At 39.1% G+C, this 27,066-nt stretch overlaps 1 protein-coding gene and 1 long non-coding RNA gene across 2 annotated transcripts in view; one reads left to right on the plus strand and one right to left on the minus strand.

Annotated features, from left to right (window-relative positions):
* Positions 1-1,331: 1,331 nt before the first annotated feature.
* On the minus strand, positions 1,332-3,399 carry LOC140588199 (uncharacterized). Its single transcript, XR_011989515.1, has 2 exons — positions 3,229-3,399; positions 1,332-1,593 (listed from the first exon to the last, which is right to left on the minus strand). It is a non-coding gene; the product is annotated as an uncharacterized lncRNA (long non-coding RNA).
* The window catches only part of atp6v1ba (ATPase, H+ transporting, lysosomal, V1 subunit B, member a), a 46,889-nt gene continuing 22,452 nt past the window's right edge, over positions 2,630-27,066 (plus strand). Inside the window, exon 1 of the mRNA XM_023803646.2 lies at positions 2,630-2,839. Coding sequence (XP_023659414.1) covers positions 2,731-2,839 — 109 coding nt within the window. The 5' untranslated portion in view covers positions 2,630-2,730. The remainder of the gene's footprint in view (positions 2,840-27,066) is intronic.

Genomic DNA, 27,066 nt, shown 5'->3' on the forward strand with positions numbered 1-27,066 from the left:
CAGTCCACATACTTTAAGACATTGGAGTGCTGATGCTACAATGCTGGATGCTTTTGCAGGTTAACACATCTTATTACAGCCATTAGTTTCATTGCTATCTGACTTAGTAAGAGCACAACATGTCTGGAGAATCAGCTTGTCTTAGTGAACATCAGCCTAATGATAAGTCATAGATAGAGTAGCACAAGCCTAATTCAAAAATTGATGGCTTTGGCAGTAACAACCTTCACGCATAAAACATCTGTCCACTTGGGGTTTTGGGGTCCCCATATCAATGTGAATTTAAACGTGTACAGGGTTGCCTCAATAAAAGCTCCTCATGACTCAGAGTTTAACACAAACATTAAAATATACACCCTCCCATTGTTTCATGTGGGGATACGGGTTTGTTGTCTACTCAATCACTGACTGAAGGGCAGAAAGCCATTCCAGTTCCAGTATCTCTGATGAAAGTGAATGAGTGAATGGATTAGCAGTAGGAATCATGGTGTACCTTCTTCTTAAACCTGGAGAGGCATTACAGGTCTTTATTGTCTTCAGTGTCAATAGCCACACAGGGAAAAATTATATAAAAATTATAACTAAAGTTTTATCATCTACAATTGGCTTATTGATGCTCTAATCAGGGATGTAACATTTGCTGTGACTATGAGGCAACCTCTTTTTTTGATTGGATGCCAAATCCCTCAACTTAGGTCTTCCTGCTCATCAGTGAATTACAATTACAAATTTCAAATAGATCTGTAAACAATGAGGCAGGTGACAAAAGGTGAAAATGTGCAGAACCAAGTATGCTCTGTTTTTATTGGTGACGGGTAGTCATGAGAGCCCTGTGCCTCAGGAACCCTTAACCTCACTATAGGTAAAATAACATAAAAGCATGTCCTTTTTGGGATGAAATAGCTGTCCACAACCGCAGTGGCTCCAGCTGAAACATATGAATAGCACATGTGTTATCAGTGGGCAAAATTACTTGATCTCTTTTTAACTCAATGTAAAAGACACTTTAAAAAAAGACTGATATTTTTACAACAAGTGTCTCACTTCTGTTGGTGGAAGCTCTTCAGTAGCATTAATTTGCTATTTTTTTCACACGGCCTGAAATGGCTGAATGGGCCCTCCGGGGACAGCAGGAGCTGGCCGCACCGACAGTCCCAGGCACAGCAGCATTGCCCACTCCAGCTTGGAGTGCCCTCCTTGCTGTCGCATTTAAGCTGGAGAGCCAGTGTGTAGGGGTGCAAAACCACCCCCAGTCCCTCACTCGCCACCCATTGTGCTGGGCGTGCTGTGGCGAGTGACGTGGGGATCAGAGTTACAAAATGGGGAAAACAGCAATGAGTGGCTTTTATTTTTTTGAAAAATACGTATAATCAGACCATTTTACAAGTCACTCAACAGAGGTGGTAATGCACTCTCTTGGACACGAGTGCCACATGCAGTCTTTATGTGGATTCAACATCCCAAACCATTATTGAGCACTGGTTTTTCTCAAGGTCAAGCAATGTCGTGGGCAGTGGCCATTGTCTGCCTGTCAGAACAGAAATTACACAGTTGACAAGGAGCTGCATCCACAGGTAGAAAGACTTTTTCATGCTGTAAAATTAAAAAAAAAAAAGATTTTCTTATCTTAGCAGTTTATGACATTTCCTTATGAAAATGATCCAGGCACAAGGTTTCAGTTTTAATCCAGATTTCCCCTTTTATCTCAACAGCAACTGAAAGTAAGTTTTAGATTGTTAAACTCAGCAGGCCTCTGAATTTCAGCTGCCTAAGGAGATTTACACTGGAAAGTCATTTTCCAAAACCACAGCTTTGTGTTTTTTTCCCCTCTTCGGAGGAGTGATTTTTTTAAACAGGCACCTGCAACTGAGAGACTGATGCAGACACACCACAGCTCACATGAGAACCCGCAAGTAATGAGTCATTGTGGCCAATGGGAGACCACTAGGTGTCTTTACAGGATCAGATTGGGCTGGATTGTAGTGGATCGTAGGAGTTGAACACTTTAAGCCTTAATGTTTGGTGTATTATGTACACAGTCATGGCCAGGAGGTATCTTTGCACAATGCACAGAATGCGTCATGACTAAATGTATATTATGGCCTGTTTAAAGCAAAACACAATACTAGGTCTGAGCATAACTATTTGTCTTAACTGAGATATTTTGTGTAAGTACAAAGACTAACAATGAGCAACTGTCTTAAATGATCATGCATGAAACGTCAATGTTGTTCTTACGACATGCATAGCGAGACTTCCAGTATTGCATAATATGCTGTTTGCTGTAATTATTTCTATGAACTGGAACAGATTATATTTACCGAATTATATAACTATTTATTGTTATTAATAAAATGTATTTTCATAAATTATGAATGAATGGAAATAACCCTATATCAATAGAGAAAATAAAATATTAATTATACAATTTCAACACGTATTATACAGCTTTATCATAGAACCTGACAAACTAAGTATAATACCAATCATTGATGAACACCGTTTACACAGGAGCATTACTAACACGAAGTACTCCAACGAAGGTTATTGCACTGCAAAAGAAATCCCAAAATTATTTTCCGCCTGAAACTGTAGTGACAGGACGTGACGTTGCGACTGACGCTCTGCAGTTCACTTCCTCTTCCGCTTGGAAATGTCATATGACTAAAACTCCGCTGTCCACTTCGCTAGTTCTGCGGGTGGTTTGACGTATTTTGTGCTCGTTAATCGATGGCGACGATGGTGGAGACTCGGATGGCGGACCTGAACGGACCTGAAGCCGCGGCCAGGCAGCACACTCAGGCCGTGATTCGAAATTACATCTCGCAGCCGAGGCTCAGTAGGTTGCTGGCTCACTTTCTGGTTGTTGTGTTCTTTGACTGAAGGTTCGGGTTACTCTGTTATTTTGCTGAGTGAGAGACGTTCTTTTTAAATCCGTATTTACCAGCCGCTTATGTAACCAATGCAAAGGGAGAGCACAGCCTTAATCCTCAGAAACGGACAATGCTTGTTAGCCGCTAGCCGCTTCGGGTCCCCTTGACGTTAAAATTAATAATTGATTGCCACACACGCTTGTTTTACCGCCTTGGAGAGACTATGTTGTGAAATGCGCTATAAAATTCAATTGAGTCGAACTGAATTACTGTATGGTACAGCCGAGTGTTGCGTGTTAATCCAGTCAGATGAGTAGATGAATGTTTGATGTATCTCCGGCAGTGATGGGCGTACCTCATTACGGCGGCTGTCAGGTGAAGTCATTGAAGGTGACATTGGTGCTTTTGCGTGTTTCATAGTGTCAGATGTAGCGGATACTTCGTTTATGTGCGGTGGACGTCTCCGGACATTCTGTGGCTCTTAGATTCGTAGAATAATCGCTCTTTACTAACGTCGATCCGCCGAGTAACTTGCGGGTCATGTGATGTCACGTGAGGACCACGGGAGACCCGCATGTTAGGTATTTATGCTGACCGATCCGCCCAAACACCCTCACTTTACCATCGTTACATCTGATGGCTGCCCTGCTAAATAGTTTCATAAATATAAAACCTGACGTTCACACGGATAGAGATTAGGGGTCTTTGGTCTTTTTCGTCTTTCACCCAGGATTGTAGGCGCTTATACTGGAAATGTTCATCTGACCAACAGTAAGTCTAGGCAGAGCACCTGCAATCAAGAGCACATGTTAATAAGCAGTTCTAGGAAGTTGACTGGGGTGTGGTAAACATGTGCTTCCCAGTCTTATTCCTAGTAACCTCTAACTAGCTTCAAATGTATAATGTAGTAATTTTTCTGGTAATCAGGGTTGATGCTTAGCTTGAGATAACTAAATATTTAGAAACAAACACACCAGGTAGGTTTTCTGTATCATGCTTACTGTGGTTTTGAGGAACAGCCAACACAACAAAGAAGGATATAAATGTAGCCAGGTGGTGCTGTCAGCCTGGACAGGTTAGTGGGTTGCTTCTGTTTTACTACATGTTTTAATGACTTTCCCATCATATGCAGCCAAAGAACAGTGTTTGTGAAAAACCTGTTTGCTACAGGTTTTAATGACACTGTGGTATCAGGTGATCGGGGAAGCATTTCCTCACCGACGTGTTAAAACAGCTCTGGCTCTGGCCCAGCAGCACTCGTGCTTCAAATTCTGGCTATCCTTTTTCTGCCCTGTCCATCATTGGGTAGCAGGAAAAGGGGATTCAGGTGAAAGACTTTCCCATTATATGCAGCCATGGTGCTGTGTTTGTGGAAAAACAGTTTGTGGAGGCACTGCAGAAACCAGCATGCTTGGCAGGATCAGACAGCACGTACACCTTTCTGTCATCTCCCATTTGCTTTAGTAGGCTGCTGTCCATTGGGAGCTTGGAGAATGTTCAGAATTTGAGGTCTTTCTCACTGCAGAGTCATTAGCAGTATTGTAAGATTTGAAGATAGATGTTTAATCGTGTGTTTGAGAAGGATGCTGAGATGGCCTTGGCTGTTCAAACCAGATCCTCTTGTGAAGCTGACAGCTACATGAGCTGTTAAGTTGTAACTTAATGTAGATCAGCATTGGTCAGGTTTGTAGGTTGGAGCTGAGGAAGAAGACTAGGATAAGCAAGTTGTAAATCTAAACGAGACACTGAGACAATGAGGTTGGTGCATGGTGTCTTATGGGGATTGACTTTTTTTGGGGCGTGGGGGGATTTGTCTTTGGGGTGAGGGGATGAGGGTGTCTGAAGGACAGCTCAAGGTAACAAAATGGTGCCCAGGCAGGCCAGTGAGATGGGGGAAAAAAGGATGTAATACTATGTGTGATAGTCACACAGTGAAGAAGTTGTTGGTTCAGTTATCTTTGAAGGCTTCATCACAATGAAACTCCATGGTCTGTGTTGAGCAAAAACTCATAGCCCATCCTCCCCCATCCAGTGCAAGCAGGAGACTCCTGTTTGTGTAAAGCACAAGCACATAAGTTGAGCATTGCAAATTATGGACGTGGTTGGTCAGTATCATAGACGGTGATGAAATATTCAGAAAACTAATACATTCTGAGCATTTATGACAATTCCAGCTTTATTTTTTTAATATTACTTCTTTGTTATATTCTTTTTCTAAAGAGAACCGCAAATTCAGTTTATTACTGTAGACGATGTACCATAACATACCAAAAACCAATGGAATTAAGTCTGTGAGGCCAGTTAGTGCTGTGGCGTGTCCATATTCGGTCAGCTTCTGGGTTTCCCTACTTAGCCAATCCTGGGTGTCTGGTGGGAGAGACAGTCAAAGAGGAAGTGGATATACACAGCTGGAAAGATGGCCACCATGCTGTGAATGGATTTGCTTAAAATGACTAGATCTTGTGACGATCTGACATGCCTGTGTTGTCATTTAAAAAGAAAAAAAGTTTCCACCTTCTGTGTCAGTATTTTAAGTAATGCTTTAATGTTTTATGCAGGCACACACTCACTTACACACTATTAGACACTGAAAAGAGATTTTACAGTAACTTACTTGCAACACTGTCGCCAGTCACTGTAATTTTGATTATTAACAGAACTGTAACTGTAATTTACTTAACTAAATGTTAATGTAAATAATACAGTACTGTTACTGTAAGAATGATTTTAATAGTACACTGCATTAATCCAATACAGTACTACACTGTTTTTTTTTTATTTCTTTCTGTATATTATTGGATTTAATAAATTAATAATATATATACAAAAAAAATTATTCTACAAAATTACTAATGGCATTCAATCCAGACACAACTATTACAAAACATCAAAAATCTTTATTTAAAACATTGCAAATGCTTACAGAACTTTTACAGTTAATTTAAAACAGTGTAACTTCAAATTATATTTTTCAGAAATACACTAAATAGGAAAACACATGAACTTTCACATAAAAAATAAGTGCCAATTGAGCCAATTCCCATATAAAATAGTTAACAAAAACTGAATGTTCTAATATTGTGTCCCTAATAAACTTGTAACTGTGTGTACTGTTTAACCTAAGTTCTTCCACTCAAACTCTGTTAGGTGGCGAAGAAAGGATGACATTGTTGATGACTGTTGTCTTCCTCTTCACCATCTCTCCTGTCTTACGATTCATGCCAGTTTTTGTAGTGGATTTTGTTCCATCTTCTGGATTAATCCTCACAAAGAATCTTTAAGCAAGAGAAAATTCATGTGAAAAATAGAGCACATTTAATATATGATGAATATCAGGATTCAATACATCAGTTGTGAAAATAATTAAATGTTTCTTTTATTGCATTTTGTGCAACATAGTAACTGCTTCTATCAGAATTAGGGGTTGATATTTCAGGGCTAATGCAGATTCTGGTTAGTATTAACCATGGAGATTCATATATAAGTGACATCTGGAACCAATGTGTATGCTATAAAATGAAAAATGGTGTAGTATAACGCAATACAAGAAATACTCCAAAAACCACAACAGGACACTTTTCCTGAAATAACCAGGAAACACAAGGGACAGTGGTGGTGTTAAGCCACTAGACCACTGCAACAATAACAAATATGGCAACACAAAAATTCATGTAAATGCCTTTACTCGCTGGCTCAACTCATGTTCAAATGTGGTGTGTGGTAAATTCGTGATTAAAAATTAAACTGTCTACATGGCTGGTTGCAGCTCAGAGCAAAAGAAAATGTGTATTTGGGGTTTGTCACCTTAAAGGCATCCAGGTACAGAATAACTGACACAGAAGATGGTGAACCTTGTAAAATTGCATTTTCTTGAAAGTTTCTGCCATTATTAACATTTAAAACCATATCACTGTCCACATGTAATTTAGACTGTGCATACTGGTCTTTTACAGTGGACTGCCTAAACAAGGTAGCAAGTGTTTCTTTCACAGGCACATACTTTCCACTGGGATTTGTCACTAGGTACATCTCAGCAGGTGCAACATAATCAAGATTTTCCTTGAAATATGTTTTCCTGGTTCTGTCTGATCTCAAAATACCTTTGTTGTAAATAGTTAAGATCCTCTTGTTCAAGTTCCTTAACTATTTTCTGTGTTTCATCCTTACTAATGTGTAACCCTGTCAGTTTCTCCTCTGTTTTTAAGAACTTGCTGCATTAAACTGATATGGATCTCCCGAAACAATGCACTGTACTGTCGTGGCTGGCAAAAGAAGTCTGGCCTGCAGTTTCAAATAAAATTGTCAAATTCTTTAGAAACATTTCAGGGCTCAAATCTGGTTTTGCCATTGCTTATGTGCATAATTGAACACACAGCAAGGACAAATTATGGGCCACATAATCACATCCTTGAACACTGCACTTCTGGTTACCAATATTCTGATATGTTGACACAGCAATTGTGTGATTTCTGTGCATGTGGAACCTTAATGCAGAAAATGTCCTGAAATTGCCAGGACACTCTTCTATGCCACAAGAAAACCTGTAGTTAGGCAAGTTGCTATGACTTTTTGCTTGGTCACAAAAGGTTTTAGCAGTGCAGTAGCTGCAAACCTTACAGCTATACATATTTTTAACTGTCTTCTCCTGCGCAATACAGATGGAATGATAATATAAATGAAATTTGGACCATTATTGATCTCTATCCTGCTGCCTGCTAATGAGAATCACCCTTGTACCGCTAGCTAGACTCCAGTGTGTGAATATTGCAGTGGCTAGCTTTATGTTATTGTCAGCTGCACTCTGCTTTTTACAAAATAAGTTTGATTTTAATTCAGCTGACAAATTTGTCTGTAAAAACAAAGGCCAACTCTGTTTACTTTCAAGTTAAAGATGTTGCTAATTTTGTTAAGTTGCTAATTTGTTGCTAAGTTAAATTCAGGCACACAGATTTAACAACAGTGATTTACATTCAGTATTTTTTGCCTTGTTTGTCTGTCTCTTGTTCAGTCGGTGACCTCTCAGCAATAAAAATCTTCATAGACATATATGTCCATTACTGGCGTGTCCGTATTCAACATGGGTTGCTTCCACCGTTTTCTCTGGAAAAGTTCTTGTGTGCAACTGCTTAGCTCCATCCCCTGGTAAAACCCATGCCGCTACTGTGTTGGTTCCTAATCTAAACCAAAGATCAAAATGGGTTCCTAATCTAAAACTAAATAACTGAAAAAATACAGAAACAGCTCTGTGCCTGAAAGAACAAAATGATGCATGGGCACCAAACGAGCCATTAAGGTAACTACAGTTATAAAAATACTATTTGTATTTTGAAAAATACAAAAATAATTTTTAAAAAGACCCTGTATATGGTGTTTGACGTCACCAAAAATTCCCATAATGCATTGGATATTACAGTTGTTTACTGGCAAGAGGATTTACTGTGTCATACTGACTGATACAGTAATTAACTGTAAAATTTACAGAAACGTCTATCAGTGCAGCTAACAAAGGGTGCAGCTAAGTGTGTTTTTGAGCTTTCTGTAGTTTTTAATTTTTCAAATATTCCTGCGGTTCTTTACGGATTGGCAAGTTGGTTTTTCAGTTATTTCTTTGGCTGGTGGGTGATCAGCAGTAGGTGCCAGGCCCACTGTACACATCTGACATGCTGTCTGACATGCTGTCTGACATGCTGACACCAGATTCTAACTCCCCTTACAAAACACTGGTTTGACAGAGAAGATCTTTCTTTCTGTTGGTACAGCTGCTCGAATGTCTGTGACAGAGTGGCATCAGGGAATTAGTCGTTTCCATGGATGCAGCATGTGGTGCCATCCCCCCTCCCCCCATGGGTGTTGGCTCTCTGGGTTTTAGGGTCTCTCTCTCGCCCCCCTTCCCCATCCCTTGTCTGTACCCATACCCTGTCTGTAAAGAGGGACATGTCTGTTTTTTTCCCCCTAGTTTATAGTAGATGGCTGTTACTGTCCATCTCATTAATCTGTGCTTCAAACGGAGTGCAAAAGAGATGGTGTTTTTTTCTTGAAAGTGCTGGAAAAGTAGAGACTAAAAGCCTCTCAGCACCCTGGAAAAATTACTAAATGGAGGAGTTGGATCCTCCGGAGGAAGGGAAGATCCAGCTGGTATTGTGAGTTCACGCTGTAACTGCTCGGGCCGCTTTCAAGGCCCTTTTAAATGTGCTCATGAGTGATTGTGCCATTTTGTTCATTTAGTGGACAGAGGGCTCAGCGCTCTGGAGTCGCCTCTGAGATCGAGCATTTAATAGGCATTTGATAAAGATTGATTAGTGAGTGTGCAGATGCTCTGTGAGAATGTGTAACATCATTTTTTTTTTCCCTCTCCCCCTCCATCCAGTTAAAATATATCATAGCCTGTACAGGTATTCCAGTTAGAGACAGGGGTGGGGTGAATACCAGAAGCTGGCATGTGACCAGTGATGTACCTTGACTGACAGTGACCTCGCCAGTAGATCTTTTGCTGATGCAGGTGTCAAAAGTGCTATGGAGGTTTTTATTGTATTCGTCAGACAGGACAGTTGTAGATGATGCTTGGTCTTGTGAACACAGTAAATCTAATATTATCTTACAGATCTTTTTCAAGTCTGAAAGTGCTTGAAATCTGAGACTTTTATATAGCCTCGCAGCCACACTTCACTATGAATGAAGACGACAGAAAGCTTGCAATTTGTAATGCATGTAAAGCCAAAGTAAACCATGGGAGAACCACCATTAAAATGTGGTGAAACAACAGAGGTAAACTTTAAAGTAATTATTAAACATATACTATATAATCTCGAAAAGGAATAATCATTAAAATTGGAAGGTTGGCTAAGGTTTTTTTTTTTTAAAGGTAGGGGCGGTGATGCAGTGGTTAGCACTGTTGCCTCGCACCTCTGGGACCTGGGTTCGAGTCTTTGTATGTTCTCCCCGCGTCGTCCGGGTACTCCGGTTTCCCCCCACAGTCCAAAGACATGCTGAGGCTAATTGGTGTTGCTAAATTGCCCTTAGGTGTGCATGTGTGAGTGAATGGTGTGCGAGTGTGCCCTGCGATGGGCTGGCCCCCCGTCCAGGGTTGTTCCCTGCCTCGTGCCCGTTATTTACGGGATAGGCTCCGGACCCCCCGCGACCCAGTAGGATAAGCGGGTTGGACGATGGATGGACATTAAGCTTGATCTTAATCTAGCTTACTAACAATGTATGAATTGTATGTGCATGTGATGTTAATATTAATATTCTCTGCATCTATTATTATTTGACAAAGTGTAGTACACTTCAGCTTTATTTGGAGGTTTGTAACCTATGGACACTTGCATTTTAAGATATAAGAGAATTTAAACATAGGGGAGATCGGAGATGGTTGTAAAGTTTTTTTTCACATTTTTGTCTGTACCTTGGAGCTCATTTATGGAATCGCATTCAAAAAAACTACCTGCATGTCTCTTCTATTAATTGGCACAGGTTTTATCTCTGTGTCACAAACAGACAATGAATGGTTTAGCCTCAAGTTACACATAGAGTAAAATGTTACCGTTTACCCCATTTGTCCTATTTATCCTATAGTCAGTGACAGCCCTAGGTTAAATGTGACATGATAAATTTCAAGTTATTCTAAGATTATTATTTTTTTTGGTTCAACAAAATTTGTGGGTATATATGTATGTGTGTACAATGTATGTTAATTACAACTAAAATCAAAGATCGTAATAAAACCAAACAAAATGTGCAACTGTGCACCAGTTTTAATAACTGAATAATTGTGCGTGCGTGTGTGCATGTGTGTGTGTGTGTGTGTGTGCGTGCGTGCGTGGTGTATTGAATTCCTTCTGGTGTACAGGCTTGATGGGCCCGCTTTGCACATGGCCAGGGATGGGGGACCTGATCCATGGAGAGCCGTTGTGGGTTTTTGGGATGATCTCTCAATCAACCAGTAACCGAATAGCAGTTCTCAACTCCAGTCCTGAGGACCCGGACCCGCTGTTATTGGCTGATTGATCAGGTTCCCCACCCCTGGTCTGTGCATTTCACCCAATATTCCTTTGAGTTTGAAATGTTCCATACACACAATTCATAAGTTTCCAGGGCTTGAGAAGTGGCCTGGTTGGCAGCTGGAGAAATCCCCTGACTCTGGTGGCCATGAATAAGTTTACCTTGCTGCAAAAAGCAACAATATTAGCACTCACTTGTATAAAAGATATTTACATAGGCACATTATAAAAATTATTTAAGTTTTAATAATGCAAGTACAAAGCTTGCAGTGCTGTCACAAAAATAAATGGTCAAAAAATTACTTACATTTCAGTGGGTTTGTTATATTGTGCTCCTTCACCTGTGAAATAAAGACTAAACTGAGCATGTGCAGAGCAAGTTATGTGATTTGTACCTAATTTGAGAAATAGATTTTGTTACAACTAACCCATGATACAATTATACCCGGTCTCCCCTACTGGAAAATGATATAAGTAACTGACATTTGTTTTGTTATTTAAATCTGTTACACCTGGTCTTGTTTGGTAAAGTAAAATGTCAGAGTTGGGTGTACAGCAACTCTTTCAGTTAATTGTTATTTGTACCTCTTTCCAGTCACAGAGCACTTTATTTTCAGACTTAAGCGAGAGAAGGTCCTGTATCTTGGTGTAGTTTGGGGAAAATTGGATAGTTTTTTTTTCGTTTTGTTTTGCAAGCATAATCAAGTACAAAAAGAGAAGAGCCCAACCCACCCCAGGAGTCGCCTTGAAGACCAAATTCTAGCGAAACTGTCCGACTTGTGATGTATATCATAGGATAACTTCTCTAATGGAAGAAGAACTGAGAGCTGATTTAGCCACACATCCTTGGTAGGCATGTTCTGAGAAGACCGCAACAGTAGAATAAATTTTTTTGCAAGAAAAAACTAAATATAAAGCAAAGACTTTTTGTGTCAGCATCGAAAATAGGCTCATCCAGACCATTCAATAAATAAAACTTTGGAGACAAAGGAAATTGTTTTCCAATCATAGATTGAATAACAGTGTGCAGATCTTTCCAAAATTTCTGCAAATTAACACAGGACCAGAATACATGGAAAAAGGACCCTTGTGTATCTTACATTTAGGACACAGATTAAAGACATTAGGAGACATTTTCTGCAGTCGAATTGGAGTGAGAAAGGCCCTGTGGAAAATAAAAAAATTGTATTTGTGTATGTCAAACAAACAAACAAATTTGGCAAGGAAAAACTCCCGAGAAGGAAGAAACCTTGGGAGGGACCAGACTCAAAGGGGGGGAGCCCATCCTCCAGGGGCCAGCAGGGAGAGTCAAATACAGTAAAATTTGAGACACAAACGGGGAGCAGGGGGGAGATGACAAGCCGGTGCCAACGCTCCCTCCAATCGCCAGGCAACCAGAAGGCAGGCAGCGGGTCATACATGGAAGATGACACAGGCAGAACGGCGAGCTGGATGCACGGACGTCATTGGTAGTGGCGACGTCACATGTTGCAGGGTGTGCTGGACATCTTGATAGATTGAGGTCTCCAGGCAGCACCCCCCAGGAGGAGTAGGGGAAATAAAATATGCAATTAGTCAAAGTAGGGGAGACTATAGGCAGTGCTAACAGTTAGATGAGTGCAATATGAAGTGCAATGTGCAAGCTCTGGCAGATATGGCTATGGCAATACATTTAGGGAAAATGTCAGTACAGGTAGATGACCATACATCTTGGTTGAATGTCACATTCCCAGACTAATTTCAAAGCATCCCAAGAAGAAGGAACCTTGTTGGACAGTAAGGCATATAATTCTGAAATGTCTCCCTTAAGAGTGGTAGAATTTAATAGCTGGTCCTCTATTTCATACAACTCAAGGTGAATTTTATTCTCCCTTAACAAAGAATCCAAAAAATGTCTGATCTGTAAAAATTTAAAGAAGTCTCTGTTTGAAAGACCATATGCTGAAGAGATTTCTTCAAAAGATTTCAGAGTTTTTTTGGACAAACAAAACTGAGAAATTAACAAGACCCTTAGATGTCCAGCCTCTTAGCCAATGATCTCTGAAATGAAAGGGAGCATTTGGGTTGATAGAAACTGACCTGATCTGACTAAAATTGTCAATGAAGGGAAAAGATTTAAGTAACCTTGGTGTTATTGCTGAGGCCTCCAAATCGAGTCTTGAAGTTTGTCTGTCCATGAACCAACTTGTGTTTTTTTATCTGAGCTGTCAGGTAATAAAACTGCAAATTTGACAAAGAGACACTGCCACAGTGCCACAGAGACTTATTCTGGTGAGAACAGAATACTTAATCCTTGGCTTCTTATTATTCCAATTGTAATGAGAGATTTGAGAGTTAAAGGTTTTAAAAAAGGAGGGAGCAAGATAACAGGGCAAGTTTTGAAATAAATGAACGAGGAAGAATGTTCATTTTCACAACATTAATTTTACCAAAAAGAGAAGTAGGCAAGGCTGACCATATCTTCCTGTCCTCTGTGAGTCTCTTAATCAAAGGGGAATAATTGGTATCACACAAATGATCAAAATCTGGAGTAACAAAAACACTCAAGTATTTGAAACCAGCATGAGATATATGGAATGGAAAATGTGTTATTATGTCTCGTGAAACATTCAGAAGCAGGGCCAGAGATTTCTCATAATTGATCTTGTAACCTGAAAGGGTGCTGAATGCATTAACAGACTCCAGAGCAGGAGGCACAGTGTTTTCAGGATATTGTAGAAATAAAAGAATATCATCAGCATATAAAGAAATGCCATGAGAGACATTGGTGTGACGGTAAAGCCATGAATGTCCTGGTTACATCGAACTGATTTGGCAAGGGGTTCAATAAATAAGGTGAGCAGCAAAAGGAGATAAAGGGCAACCCTGCCGGCAGCCCCTGCGTACTGGAAATCTTTGAGGTAGTAAGCCATTTGTATTGACAACTGCCATAGAATCTCCATATAGAGACTTTATAATATTAATCAAATTTGAACCCAGATTAAATTTACTCAGTGTGGCAAACAGGAAAGGCCACTCTACATGATCAAATGCTTTTTCTGCGTCAAGCAAGACTATCAATATTGGGTCCTTCTTAGTAATGACATTGTGTAGTATATTAAAGAGTCTACGCAAATTATCCGAGCCAAATCTATTTTTCACAAAACCTGTTTGGTCTGGCTTAATAATTTTGGGAAGAAGGGTTTCTAATTTCTGGGCCAACACTTTAGTAACTGTTTTGTAATCAACATTGAGAAGACTAATAGGCCTATATGAAGAGCATTGTAAAGGGACCTTATCCTTTTTAAGAAGTAAATTTATAAATGAGGATTTCCAGGAGTCTGGTGTACTTCCTAGGGACATATTGACTACAGGCATAAAGATCGGGGAAACTGAATGCCAGAATTTCTTATAGAATTCCAGGGGGTAGCCATCAAGGCCACCTCAGAGGTAATAGGTGCGTTCAGCATAGAACGGTCTTCGTCTGTCACACTAAATTAGAGAATATTTTAGTTTTCAAGTCACTGCTTCCAGATGAGTAAGGAATTTCATAAAAACCCCTGAAAGTAGTGTTGATAACAAGTTGGTCTTGACTAATTGTGCCTTGGGAAGGCTTAATAGAGTTGATAGAACAGCCATTGTATTTGGCCTTTAAACTATGTGCTAGAAGTCGTCCAGGTTTATTCCCATGCATGTAGTATTTTTGCTTAGAACTAGAAGTTTTTGTGTGACTTGAGTATATTCCATGTTAAGTTTTGTTCTAGTACTAATCAGTCGGTAGGAGTCGGATGGCTGTTCCTTACGTTGTCTCTACAATTTCAGTACTTCTTCCAAGACTTTCTTGTCATGCTGTGATTTTTTTTTTTTTATCGAATGAGAAGACAGTGAAATTAATTCTTTACATGTGGTCAGCTAATCTTCTCTCGTAATAGTTAGGTCCAACGCCCCGAGAGTCATGTAATAGAGTCCAAAAAAGCAACAGTTTCCTCAGGACTGTCGAACAGCTGAATTTTCCCCTCATGCAGTCAGTGAAGTCGGGCCGGGTAGGCAAATCCTCTGTACATGTTGCGACGGGAAAAGGCTTTGGCAGCGAGCTCAAATTCTCTGCGGGTATTTTAAAAACCCCACCAGGACGTACCTTGGAAGGGCATTATGTGCCAGCTTGGGGGCGCATAATGCTAACTAATAAATGATTTTTACCTCAACCTCGATTCTCCAAATGATCCACTTTTGTGAGAAGCTGGTTCATTGTTTTCTGTAAAGTAGATAGTTGAATGCTGTGGTGGTTCGTCTCACCTTCGGTTGAGCCCTCGGTCTCATCTAAACGTTTCTCTGCATCTGTCACTTTTCAATAGAGATCGACGTTCTTATATCATCCAGGGCATCTACGGATTTTTTGATACCATCTAGACTACTAAAATTACGTATAGAGTCGACACCGCCGGTACTAGAGTGAGAGTCGTTGTCTTCCTGACGAGTAGGTCATTTTTTTTTCTTGTCAGTATGAGAATGAGTTGAGGAAAAGAATCGGAAAATCCTTATCCCGCTGAGGCTTTGACATGGTTAAAATATATTCGGAACTGTTGTAATAAAAATTTGAAGGTTAAATGGTAGAGAAATAAAATAATTGGGAGCTGAGCAAGACCCTAAGCGGCCATCTTGTATGAGGTCACATGTCCGGCCTCCAAAATTGGATAGTCTAATAATTTTTTTATTATGAAAATAAAATTTTGCTTTGAAGATAAATTTGTAAGATTATTATTTGTATATGCTGTCAATTATAGTATAATGAAAACTGGAATCTGCAAAAATCGGTAAAGCTCAGAAATCGGAATCAGCCAAGAAAATTGCAATCAGTGCATCGCTAATCGCCAGTGCCAGCAATGAAACTTGCCAGGCCTTATTGGCGGAATACGTTACAACATTTATTTATTCTGTACAACTAAATTTAATAATGAAATATCAACATGTCAAGGGTCAAATGAACTGTCATAGTGATTATAAATAAAAGGCTGTGTCCTGTTTTTATCGTAAAGTTCTCCCCAAGCGAGCTCGATGGGCTGAATGGCCTCCTCTCGTTTGTATAGTTCTTATGTTCTTATGTTCTAATTGCTCCCCTCCAATAACTAGCAAATAGCATACAAATAGCTTAGCAAAACACTTTCTTCATTTTCTGTTGATGTGGGGTGGCGGTGTAGATTTGAATTGTATGAAGTTTAACCTACCAGCTTTTTGTGTCTCCTGTGTTTATTTAGCATAATGGTTCTAGTTCTGTTGTGTGGTGTGAAAGCAACCACAAGCTTCAAAAGTCCCAGGTCAAGAGAGCCCAGGAACTTGTAACCAGGGACTTGGTTCTAGAACTTCAGTGTAAAGCGCCTTCAGTGTCACTGTCAATATTTTAAATTGACACATCTTTAAAATTTTATTTTATTGAAATTACCTTTTTGATTTCTGAAAAACTTCTGTTCTTTATAACAAATGTTTTTCTTCAATATCGCTGTGTAATTATGGGAGTAATTTTTTTCACAAAACTAAAAGGTGTGTAAGTTTCAATTACATACCACAACGGCACTAGCAACTGCTGCAACGCATGGTATCACACCACAAGTCTGTTGTAACATTATTTATTTATTGGTACCCAAGTCTACAACATGGAATCACATTTGTGTTTGTACAAGTTTCATTCAGACAGAAAAGCCCTATGTGAATTAGAACACTGTTTTGTCTTGATGAGATATACTACTTGAACACAAAAACAGCTATCCAAGTGTGATAGTGATTTCCGGTTCTTTTCAGTGAATTAATTGAGCTCATTTTCAGTTCTAAAAGAATCAAACCTTTTGTACATCCATGCATTGCACAGGTCAAAATCTAAAAATTCAAAAATTTTAAAATTTGACAAATCATCATTATACAGGTTTTTGTAGACTACCTATAGCCATGTTGCCTTCAGTGCCCCTCCGAATACTGTAATTCATTGTATTTGTGCTGAGTGTATGCCTGGCCGCATGGTGACTGTGGCTCACTACTCCCAACTAATGCTGGCCAAAATGATATTTTGTGAACCATTTGCTGTATTTTCTGACCCCACTAGATGGTGGTGTCTGTTCCAATAAAGGGCTCAAAGTATGCCCCAAAGTAAATCAAGATCATCATCTGGTGTGGTAGGAAAATACAGCAAATAGTTCATGAAGCATTGTTTTGACCTTCACTTCTCCTGACTCACGGCAATCAACAAGTTAGCGAGTTCAGCATGTTTGGTTGAAGCAGTTACTAGACAATTCACATGAGACTTATAAAAACCCACAGGTCATGTTTATGATGTATACTACCATTCAATAGTTTGGGGTCACTTAGAAATTTCCTTGTTTTCCATGAAAACACATATGAATGAGTTTTAATAGGAAATACAACTAAATAAATAGGAAACAGTCATTGACAAAGTTAGAAAGAACCATTTTTGAAATTAAAATAATGTGTCTCCTTCAAACTTTGCTTTAGTCAAAGATTCCTCCATTTAAAGCAATTACAGCCTTGTAGACTTTGGGCTTTCTAGGTGTCAGTTTGATGAGATAATCTGATGAGATTTCACCCCATGCTTCCTGAAGCATGTTGCGCACATTGGATTGGCTTGATGGGCACTTCTTACGTACCATTCAGTCAAGCTGCTCCTATAACAGTTCAGTAGAGTTGAGGTCTGGTGACTGCTGGCCACCTCATTATATACAGAATACCAGCTGACTGCTTCTTCCCAAAATAGTTCTTGCATAGTTTGAAGCTGTGTTTGGGTCATTGTGCCGTTGTAAGACAAAATTGGCTCCAATTAGGCATCTTCTACAGGAGATGGCATGGTGTTGCAAAATGGAATGGAGCCTTCTTTCATCAAGATCCCTTTTATCCTGTACAAATCTCCCACATTACCATCACCAAAGCAGCCGCAGACCATCACATTGCCTGCACCATGCTTGACAGATGTAGTCAAGCACTCATCCTAGCATCTTTTCATTTGTGTTTTCTTCTTAGTGATCGGCACACCTCAGATTTAGATTCGTTCATCCATAGCACCTTTTTTCCGATCTTCCTCTGTCCTTTGACTGTGCTCATTTGCCCATCTCAGTCTCTTCTTTTTATTTTTCTTTGCAATTCTGCCTAGATGACCAGCATCCCGGAGTTGCCTCATTCACTGTTGAAGTTAAGACTGGTCTTTTGCAGGTACTATTTAATGAAGCTGCCAGTTGAAGACCTATGAAGCATCTGTTTCACAAACTACACACTCTAATATATTTATCTTCTCGCTCAGTTGTGCACCGGGGCCTCCCTCTCCTCTTTCTATTGTGGTTAGAGCCAGTTTGCACTCCTCTGTGAAGGAACTACGCAGCATTGTATGAGATCTTCAGTTTCCTGGCAATTTCTCACATGGAATAGCCTTCATTTCTCAGAACAAGAATAGACTGAGGAGTTTGAGAAGAAAATTCTTTTTTTTTGACGTTTTTGAGCTTGTAATCCAACCTACAATTGCTGATGCTCCAGATATTCAACTAGTCCAAAGAAGGCCCATTTTATTGCTTTCATCTTTCATCAACTTTCATCTGTGCTAATATAATTGCAAATGGGTTTTATAATGATCAGTTAACCTTTTGAAATGATGCATTGGCAAGCACAGTATTCCACTGGAACACAGGGCTAATTGTTGCTGATAATGGGCCTCTGTATACCTATGTACATATTCCATAAAAAACAGCAGTTTCCAGCTATGATAGTCATTTTCAACATTAACAATGTCTACACAGTATTTCTGATCAATTTGGTGTTATTTTAATGGAAAAAAACTTGCTTTTTTCCAAAAGCAAAAGAAATTTCTAAGTGACCCCAGACTTTATTATTATTATTATTTATTTTAATCGCATTTAATTACTACCCACTGGTATCACTGTTTTTATTATGATTTAATTTGTTTGGCCAAAGTTTTGTGTGTCTTAGGATGCTATTTTAGTGAACGCAAGGTTTTTCAGGAACGCATTAGTCATGCTGTAGTAAGACTGACTGTATTCCATTATTAAATATGGCTGGCTGATTGATCTTTTGGTTTCACAGTGGTGAAACATATTCCTCTAATAAGCACTGGCGATTTTCACTGCCAGCACCCGCGATATTAGACAAAAATATATTCATTAGCAATCAGATTTTCAGATGCAGAAATAGAGACATAAGCAAAAAAAAGTGTTCGTTAAATGTAACTGAAGTAAAATAAAAAATTCCATCTGCTGAGTTTAAAGTAGCTTAGGTAGTTTTTTTCCCTGGAAATCTTAAATAAAAGCATAACGTAACTGCTTACTGCTTTAGTTTAAAAATAACAATAACTAAAGTAACTTAACCTTATAACTCTTCGGGCACCTGCACAATATTGCCACCTAATAAAACTGACCTCAAATCTTAAGTATAAATGTAAACAAACAAAAGCAATCCAAAAAACCTTCAATCAAAATGTAAACATTCACTGCTCATAAAAATAAAAAATGACAGTGCATGAAATTGGCTGTTGTCTTTGGCCAGTGGCCATTAATCATCTTCTTCATCTTCGTCCAAAGCAAACAGCCAATCATGGGATTCAAAGTGACCAATCAAAGAAGTGGAGAAATCAGCCACTGTTCATCCTGAGACTCAGAATTCAACCTGTCGAGCAAGGCAGTGTTGTAGACATGAGTGTATAGAGAGTAGAGGTGGGCAGTACACTAGTATCATAGTTACCGATGTGATTGTGCCCTATGATATGGATTTGCACTATACTGTTAACATAGTGTGAAATCAACAGCCCAATTATAAAACAGCCTTTTAATAAAAATGAAGCATTTTATTTTCTTCCAAGCTTCAGTTGTAATCTGAACATTTGTTCTTATATAGTAAAGTTCCAGAAGGCTGGTCAAGTTCTAAGTCAAATGTAATGTAAATGAATTTAATTTGTTCCAGACCCTCAAATAATTGCTTATCTAAACTTATTTACATACCTAACTAATGATATCACTGCAGTAGTGGGCATGATTACTGTAAAGCACAAAAAATTCACACCGAACACAGCTTTGTTTCACCTCATCAGAGACGCGCATGGATCCATACAAGGTTTATCAAGTCTGTTTTGTTTTGTCTTGTTTTCGAGGTTTCTGTCTAGTTGCGGTTAGAATTTTCTTTTAGATTCGTCTTGGCTCATACAAGTTTTGGCAGGAACAATCGAGTTCCAAGATTTTGGTTGAGGTACAAGCTGAAGAGGTCCAATTCAAGAGACTGGAGATAAAAATTAGAGAACAATTTATGAAAACTTGATTTTTTCAGAAATAATGTCATTTTCATTGCTCAACATTTGAAGAGATTTCCGCTGTGGCTATACCATGCTACTAGAACAGTGTTATGCAAAATAACCAAGGAAACTGAACGAAACTTTATTTTGCAGAAAACACAGTGATCAAAATTAGAGAACAGCGATGACTGTAGCATGAAGAAAGATCACAACTAAATTTTCTGAAAGTTACAACAATGAAAAATTAATAGGAAGTGTACAGGCCATTGCTTTGAATGACTTCAGCTAATCTGCGGCCACTGGACATCATTAGTCTCTCGCGCAGCTCTGGTGTGATTTTGGTCTACTCTTCTTGCAGTCTCCACAGTTCAATGATTACTGGATTTCTTAGCCATAACTTTGTTGCCAAGGATTTTCCAGAGGTTTTCTATTGGGTTTAGGTCAGGATTCTGGGCTGGCCATTTCATAATTTCAGTGTTTTCTGTTTTAAGGAACTGCTTTACCCATTTTGCTGTGTGACGGGGGTGTTGTCCTGCATGAAAATTGCTGGCTGAGTGGGTGAACGCAGGGAAGGAACCACATGTTGTCAAAGAAGGTTCTGATAAACATTTGCATTTACTCTGCCATGTAGCTGTATAAGAGGCCCAACTCCTGCTGCAGAGAACATTCCCCAAATCATGACACTTCATCCTCCACCTTTCACTGACTTCTTAACACAGTTGGGGTTCAGTCTTTCGCCAGCTTGAGGACAAACATAATGTTTCACATCAGACCCAAATTAAACTTGCTTTCATCACTAAAGTGAACTTTGGACCAGTTCTCCTCTGTCCCAGCAACATGCTCCTCAGCAAAGGCTAGTCTAGCCTTCTGATTCTACCTGCTTATGAGAGGTTTGGTCACTGCAGAGTAGGCCGTCAGTCCAAATGCTCTTAAACGTCGAGACACCATGACGAGACAGATCCTTACCCCGTTCAGCGCTGAATTGGCGAGAATTTCCAGCCGCAGTGTTGAAACGATTCTCCATTGACATTCTCCGCATTATCCTGTCCTCTCTTATATTTGTCTTTCATGGACGACCAGCCTTCTTGGGGGACTTGAATGAGTTTGTGACATTGTAAAGGTGCAATATTCTAGAAATAACAGATTTGGAACAACCAACTTCTCTTGCTATGGCTGATAGGCCAAAGGGATGACCCTGCATCTATGACAACCTGCTGCTGGAGGGTTTCAGTTACTTTAGAATGGCTCAACATCTTGCAAAGTCATTGATAACTGGAAAGTTAGGCTGCCAGTTAAATAGGGTTTGTCAGATAATTAAGGAAATTAGCACCAGCTACCAGATTAACACCAATAACTGGGAGGTATCTGAAAGTGTTCTCTAATTTTGATTGGTGTTCTTTTTCAAATATCTCATTTAAGTTTCTTATACTGTGCTTCCAAATTTATGTAAATCATTGCACATGGTTAAAATACTGCTCTTTTACTCCTGTTTGGATAACTTCCAAATAGGACTGCGCAGTTAACTTGACATTTGGGAAATTGTAGGTTCTCTAATTTTGATCTCCAGTGTATATGTAACCTGTTTATCTGCGTTGTCTGGAATTTTCTGTTAAATATACTCTAACGCAATGTCCTGATAGCACATTAAGAAATTTAAAAAGATTTCAAACAGATTTTGTGCAATCATACTCAAAACACTAATATTCTAATTGCATGTATAGTAACAAATTAAAAAGTAAAACATATATTTGCTATATTGGCATATATGCGCCACTACCTTCATGCCAGCTGCGTGGTAAAAAAACGAATTTCAGGGTTGCCAACTGATGCATCTGGTGTGACACACGCTTTCAGACTCTCCTGCTCACGCAGGAAATCCTATGGCAAATCTATATTATTCAATTATAAATCTAATATTAGCAACATCAAAAGCGCTGGGGTAGTTTGCAAACCCTACATTCCATATACAAGGTAGTGTAACTGTTAGATACATGTAAATGTGTGTGCATATGTGTACGGTCTCAAATTGAAAATCCCACTCCAGGCAGCCGACCAAAGTTGGCAACCTTGCATTTTATTTAAAATGAATTGTAAAATGCTTTGATTTCAGCTAAAACGACCTATCATTCATTTTCCTTAAAACATCACGTATGGTACTTTTTTTTGGTTTCAAAGACCACCCGTACCCAATTGTAATAGTGATTAAAGTGTACATATAAAACATATTTTTAAAATTTAGCTACATAAAGGGACAGGACATGCTACTACAACCAAAACTTGGAAAAAGGCAATACCGTTATACCATCCAAAAAGTAAAAATACCGTGCTAATAATTTTAGGTCACATTGCCCACCCCTATTAGAGAGGGTTGAGCAACAGAGCAAGCAATTTTTAAAATATAATAAATGCAAACAGGAAATGCATTAATACATGCTATACATAGAACATCAGAGCCAGGGGGACCTTTCTAATAAAAACAATAAGCAAAGAGCACAGATGTACTGTTTTCACAGCTTTCTTATTTTCAGAACTAAAGATTGTTTTAATATACTGTACTGCTTGGTTTTATTTTCAAGTACTGTGGAAACTCCTTATAGTGATCACATCTGTCTGGGTGAAATTGATAGTTATAAGCAGATGACCATTATAACCGATGTTTCTTCCTTATTTATGTCTCGGGCAGATCACTATCTAATTGACATTTGTCTATTACATGAATATAAGGTAATTATACAGACAGCGTCACTATTTGCTTATTGTTATTGACGACTTCAACATACAGTACAGTTGTTTTAAACACTTCAAATTACAGTACTGTACAAATTAAATTACTACACTGTGTATAATTCAAATACGCCATATGCTGTACAGTACTATAGGCTACATAATATTCAATTCAATATTATTTATGCAACACATTATCATGTTTCATTGTCTGAAAGTACTTATTGTAGTTTCCCTGTTGCATCTCGGTGGCTCATTTTTGGCATTTTGTCATAAGCTTTGATGAGTCTATATTTGTCATTGAGAGAAAATGACTTTCTTTTTTCGTTCTTGTTTTATGTGCACACTGCATTAGCCTCAGGTAGCTACCCAGAAGCAGATGGGTTACCACAAGGCAAAGCAGGTCACTGAAAGTTTTTAAATTTTTTTATTTTAATTTTTTTAAATTACCGCATCCGTCCACATTAACTGCGCATGTGTAAGATTATTGATTAGCTATTTCCAATAGGTGGCAACGTGGACTTTCACAGATCAGCGGTCAACAACGAAAGAGTAGAGGAATAGTAGTAGTTGTGGTAGTTATGGTGAGCAGCTGGATGATGAAGGTCGGAGGTACCTGCATATCTAATTTTTCATACTGTCCAGACATCATACCAAGGTATGCAGTGTTTTAAAAAGCAACACTATTGCTTTACTATTGAGGTAAAGTGGGTGTGTCCCTGCTAGGTGATAGTAGGGGCGCCTTTTGACTCGAGGGTAAGGGCAGAAAGTTGGTGATGTAAATAGAAAATTATTCTGTCCCATTTGACCATGCTTTCTGTTTGACCTTCAAAGAACAGCCTAGGTTGCATTCTTACAAGTGTAAATTACAAGTGTGAATTAGGCCATAGTCTGGAGCAGGTACTAAAATAGGGTTCTGGAACTAGACTACAGGCCAGAAGTTTGGGCTGACCCTTGGATTAAAAAAATAAATAAACGATACACTGCTTTGTAAAACTTTTATTACAAGAAAATATTAGGAATACTTAAAACAAATGTAACTTTTTCAGTATTGTACAGCTTGTAGTAATACATTATTTAGCCACTAAAACTATTGGTTTTGAAGAAGACATTAACTTTTTTGCTAATATCAGAACTTGATTTGCTCTTGGCCTTTCTTGACTGTTTCTTAACTAAAGATAGACACTTGTCTGTCTTGTCCCAGATTAGTTTGTTGGAGGTTTAATGCTCTGTCTGCTTCCCATTTGTCTTCTGTTGTACCATATCACAACTGATGTCAGAATTTCTGATAAATGTTACTTTTATGTTTGTAATGGATAGAAAGGCACAGCTAACAATTGACCAGAGGGCTAAAATTGAAATTTTGAGTAAAGAAACATTCTCTCTTTGTCAGATAGCCAGAAGGTCAAATGTTTCTAAGCATGGAGTAACCTGCTGTTTACAGAGAAAAGGACTGACAGGAAGCAACAGTGACCAGAAACAGTCTGGGGCAAGGAAAGTAACATCAAAGGCTGAAGATCTATGCTTAGTTGTGATGTGCAAAAGAAATTAGAAGATGTCTGTAATGGTGTGAGGGCAGAAATTAATATTAACAGAGGGAAACTGGTGTCTCTTAATACAGTCAAGCAAAGACTGACAGCAGCTGGACTGCATGGTCAAGTAGCTGCCAGAAAACCTTTACTTCATGGTGTTAACAAGAAAAAGAGACTATTACAGGCTAAACAACACAAACACTGGAGTACTCAGGACTGGGAGCAGGTCTTGTGGACGGACGAAAGTCCATCCATGGGACGAGTTAGACCAACAAGTTTGAAATGAGGATCTAGCAAATGAGACCGGACTGTTTGCATGCTTGAAAAGGTGCTGGGAGGGTTTGGACACAAGTAATTTCCAAAAATTGCTTGAAAGGATGCTGTGAATTTGTGCTGCTGTGATAAAAGGGGTGGTAATTTTGATGAAACTCGCACTTAGACACTCGCATTCATTAAATTGCATTGACAATGCACAGTAATTTGTTACATTACACGTCAAAATCAGTCAGTTACATTTGTTTTAAATGTTCCTACTCCTTTTCTTGTAATAAAAGTTTGAAAAAGTAGTGTACCATTTTTTTTTATTATCAGAGGGTGGGCCCAAACTTCTGGCTTGTACTGTATAATTAGACTGAGTTCCTGTAGTGTGAACATGATAAAAGTTCCAGGTTCTGGAAAAAGGCTCTGATCCCTGAAAAAATTCCTGCAGTGTGAAAGCAACTCTTGTTTAGAATCTGGGTGTATTCTGCGTTGATTATCGGTGTCAGTTTGTGTTTGTTTGTGTGTGGTAGGCTTGTTGGGACCAGTGTTATTGCCATAAACTCACTGAAACGAAAATGGAAACTAAAAATAGGTCGGACTTAAAAAATACCACCACACCACCAACATCTTTTTACCTTGTTTATCCATAACATCTCCTCTTTTAAGATCTTATGAGCTGTCTCTCTCCTCACCACAACTTCAATGCTTATTGCTTATTGAATAAGCATTGAAAACAATAGCTTGTGTTGTGCCCCGATAAACTGAATTTAATAAAAAATAAGGATACTCTAAATTTATACAGGTTACTAACTGTTGGGCATCACAGTATGCACCTCATTAATATTTTAAGTATACTACTAATATACTTGTGAAATTGTGGGTATTAGTAAACATCTGTATAATGCCGAATGGCCTGTGTCCGTTTTCTAAATCCTTACCATGACATTCAGTATGTTGTTCCCAAAATAATATTACTTTAACTGAAAAGGTCAAAAGGAGCCAGTTGAGGTGGTTTGGACATCTGGTGCGGATGCCTTCTGGGCAGCTACCCGGAGAGGTTTTCCGTGCATGTCCTACAGGGAGGAGGCCCTGGGGCAGACCCAGGACATGCTGGAGGGATTATATTGATTTGTAAATACTGTTCTTGTTGATTGTTATTAATCCTGTGTATACAATGTAAATATGAATGTTCATCTTTTGTTGTTATTGTGCAAAAGGGAGATGTCTGTACAGTCATGCAATTAAGTCTTTTGGGAAATGTGATTAGTTTTTACCCATCCTGTATATTGTTCAATCGGCCGTTATTGAAATATTTTCTTGCTTATATATTTAAAAAGTACAGGATAATAATGCACGTGTCCCATTACAAAATTATTAAATAGATTTGAGTGAGTAAATTTACTACTGTAAACATTTACCTGTATTTCCACATCTCACTACAGCTTCTGGTTTTCTGAGCACATTTTCTATGGCCAAGAACACAAATAACCAAGTTGTTAAATTACATTTAATTTGAAATCCTCAAAATAGCTAATTGACAACCTGAAAATAATGCTATAAATGATATAATGCTTGCTTTTTAGGGATTTCGTATCAGTTAACCACCACTGGTGTGGAAAGATTATTTCAGAGCATACAGGTAAAAACACATTTATTAGCATTCAAGTTTCTATCCAGTAATTCTAGAAATTGTAGAGGTTGGGGGGGAGTGGGAGGAGTAGGGGTTAGATGTGGTAAGGGGGGGTCACAGGGCTGTCCGGAATGCATTGCTGTTATTCTGACAGCATTCTTTCTAGGTTTCTTAGTATGGTGGGTGTTTGCAGGATCAATGAAGGCTGGCTTTAATACACATTTCAGTCTCGCATTGGGCTGTTACCTCCGTAACGCCCAAGGCAGGGCCAAGCTACTGCTACTGAAGGAGAGGGCTTGAGCTGGCCGCCGTGGAAACATGATTGGGCCCCACGTTAGGAGCGTGTCGCTCTCGCTCCCCCAAGGCGCTGGGTAACAGCGCAGAGTTTTTCTGTGAGGTGGGGGGCCGAGGGGAGCGAGTGAAGCGCGGCGATGTAAACACAATGCAAGCCTTTCGCTCTGCTCCCCAGCCTCGTCTCTTTCATGTCATATGCAACAATGACAATTAACCCACTTGATGGCGCTGCATTGTTTTACCCATGGCCAGATGTTAGGACTTGATGGGGGGATATTCAGCAAAGCAACGCATTTTGTGAGGAAACAATGAATCTTGGTGATGCTGCTGCAATAAACAGCCCATGGATGTCAGTGGGAAGCGTTTGATGAGTTTCTCATTTACGGAGTTCGTTAACCGTTTCATGCTAATGTCCCCCCCCCCCACACCCCCCATGTGCTCCTACTTGTCTGCAGACGCACATTTTGCTTTTCTGAAATGCAGA

The sequence above is a fragment of the Paramormyrops kingsleyae genome, chromosome 3, assembly GCF_048594095.1.
Source record: "Paramormyrops kingsleyae isolate MSU_618 chromosome 3, PKINGS_0.4, whole genome shotgun sequence".
Lineage (NCBI taxonomy): Eukaryota > Metazoa > Chordata > Actinopteri > Osteoglossiformes > Mormyridae > Paramormyrops > Paramormyrops kingsleyae.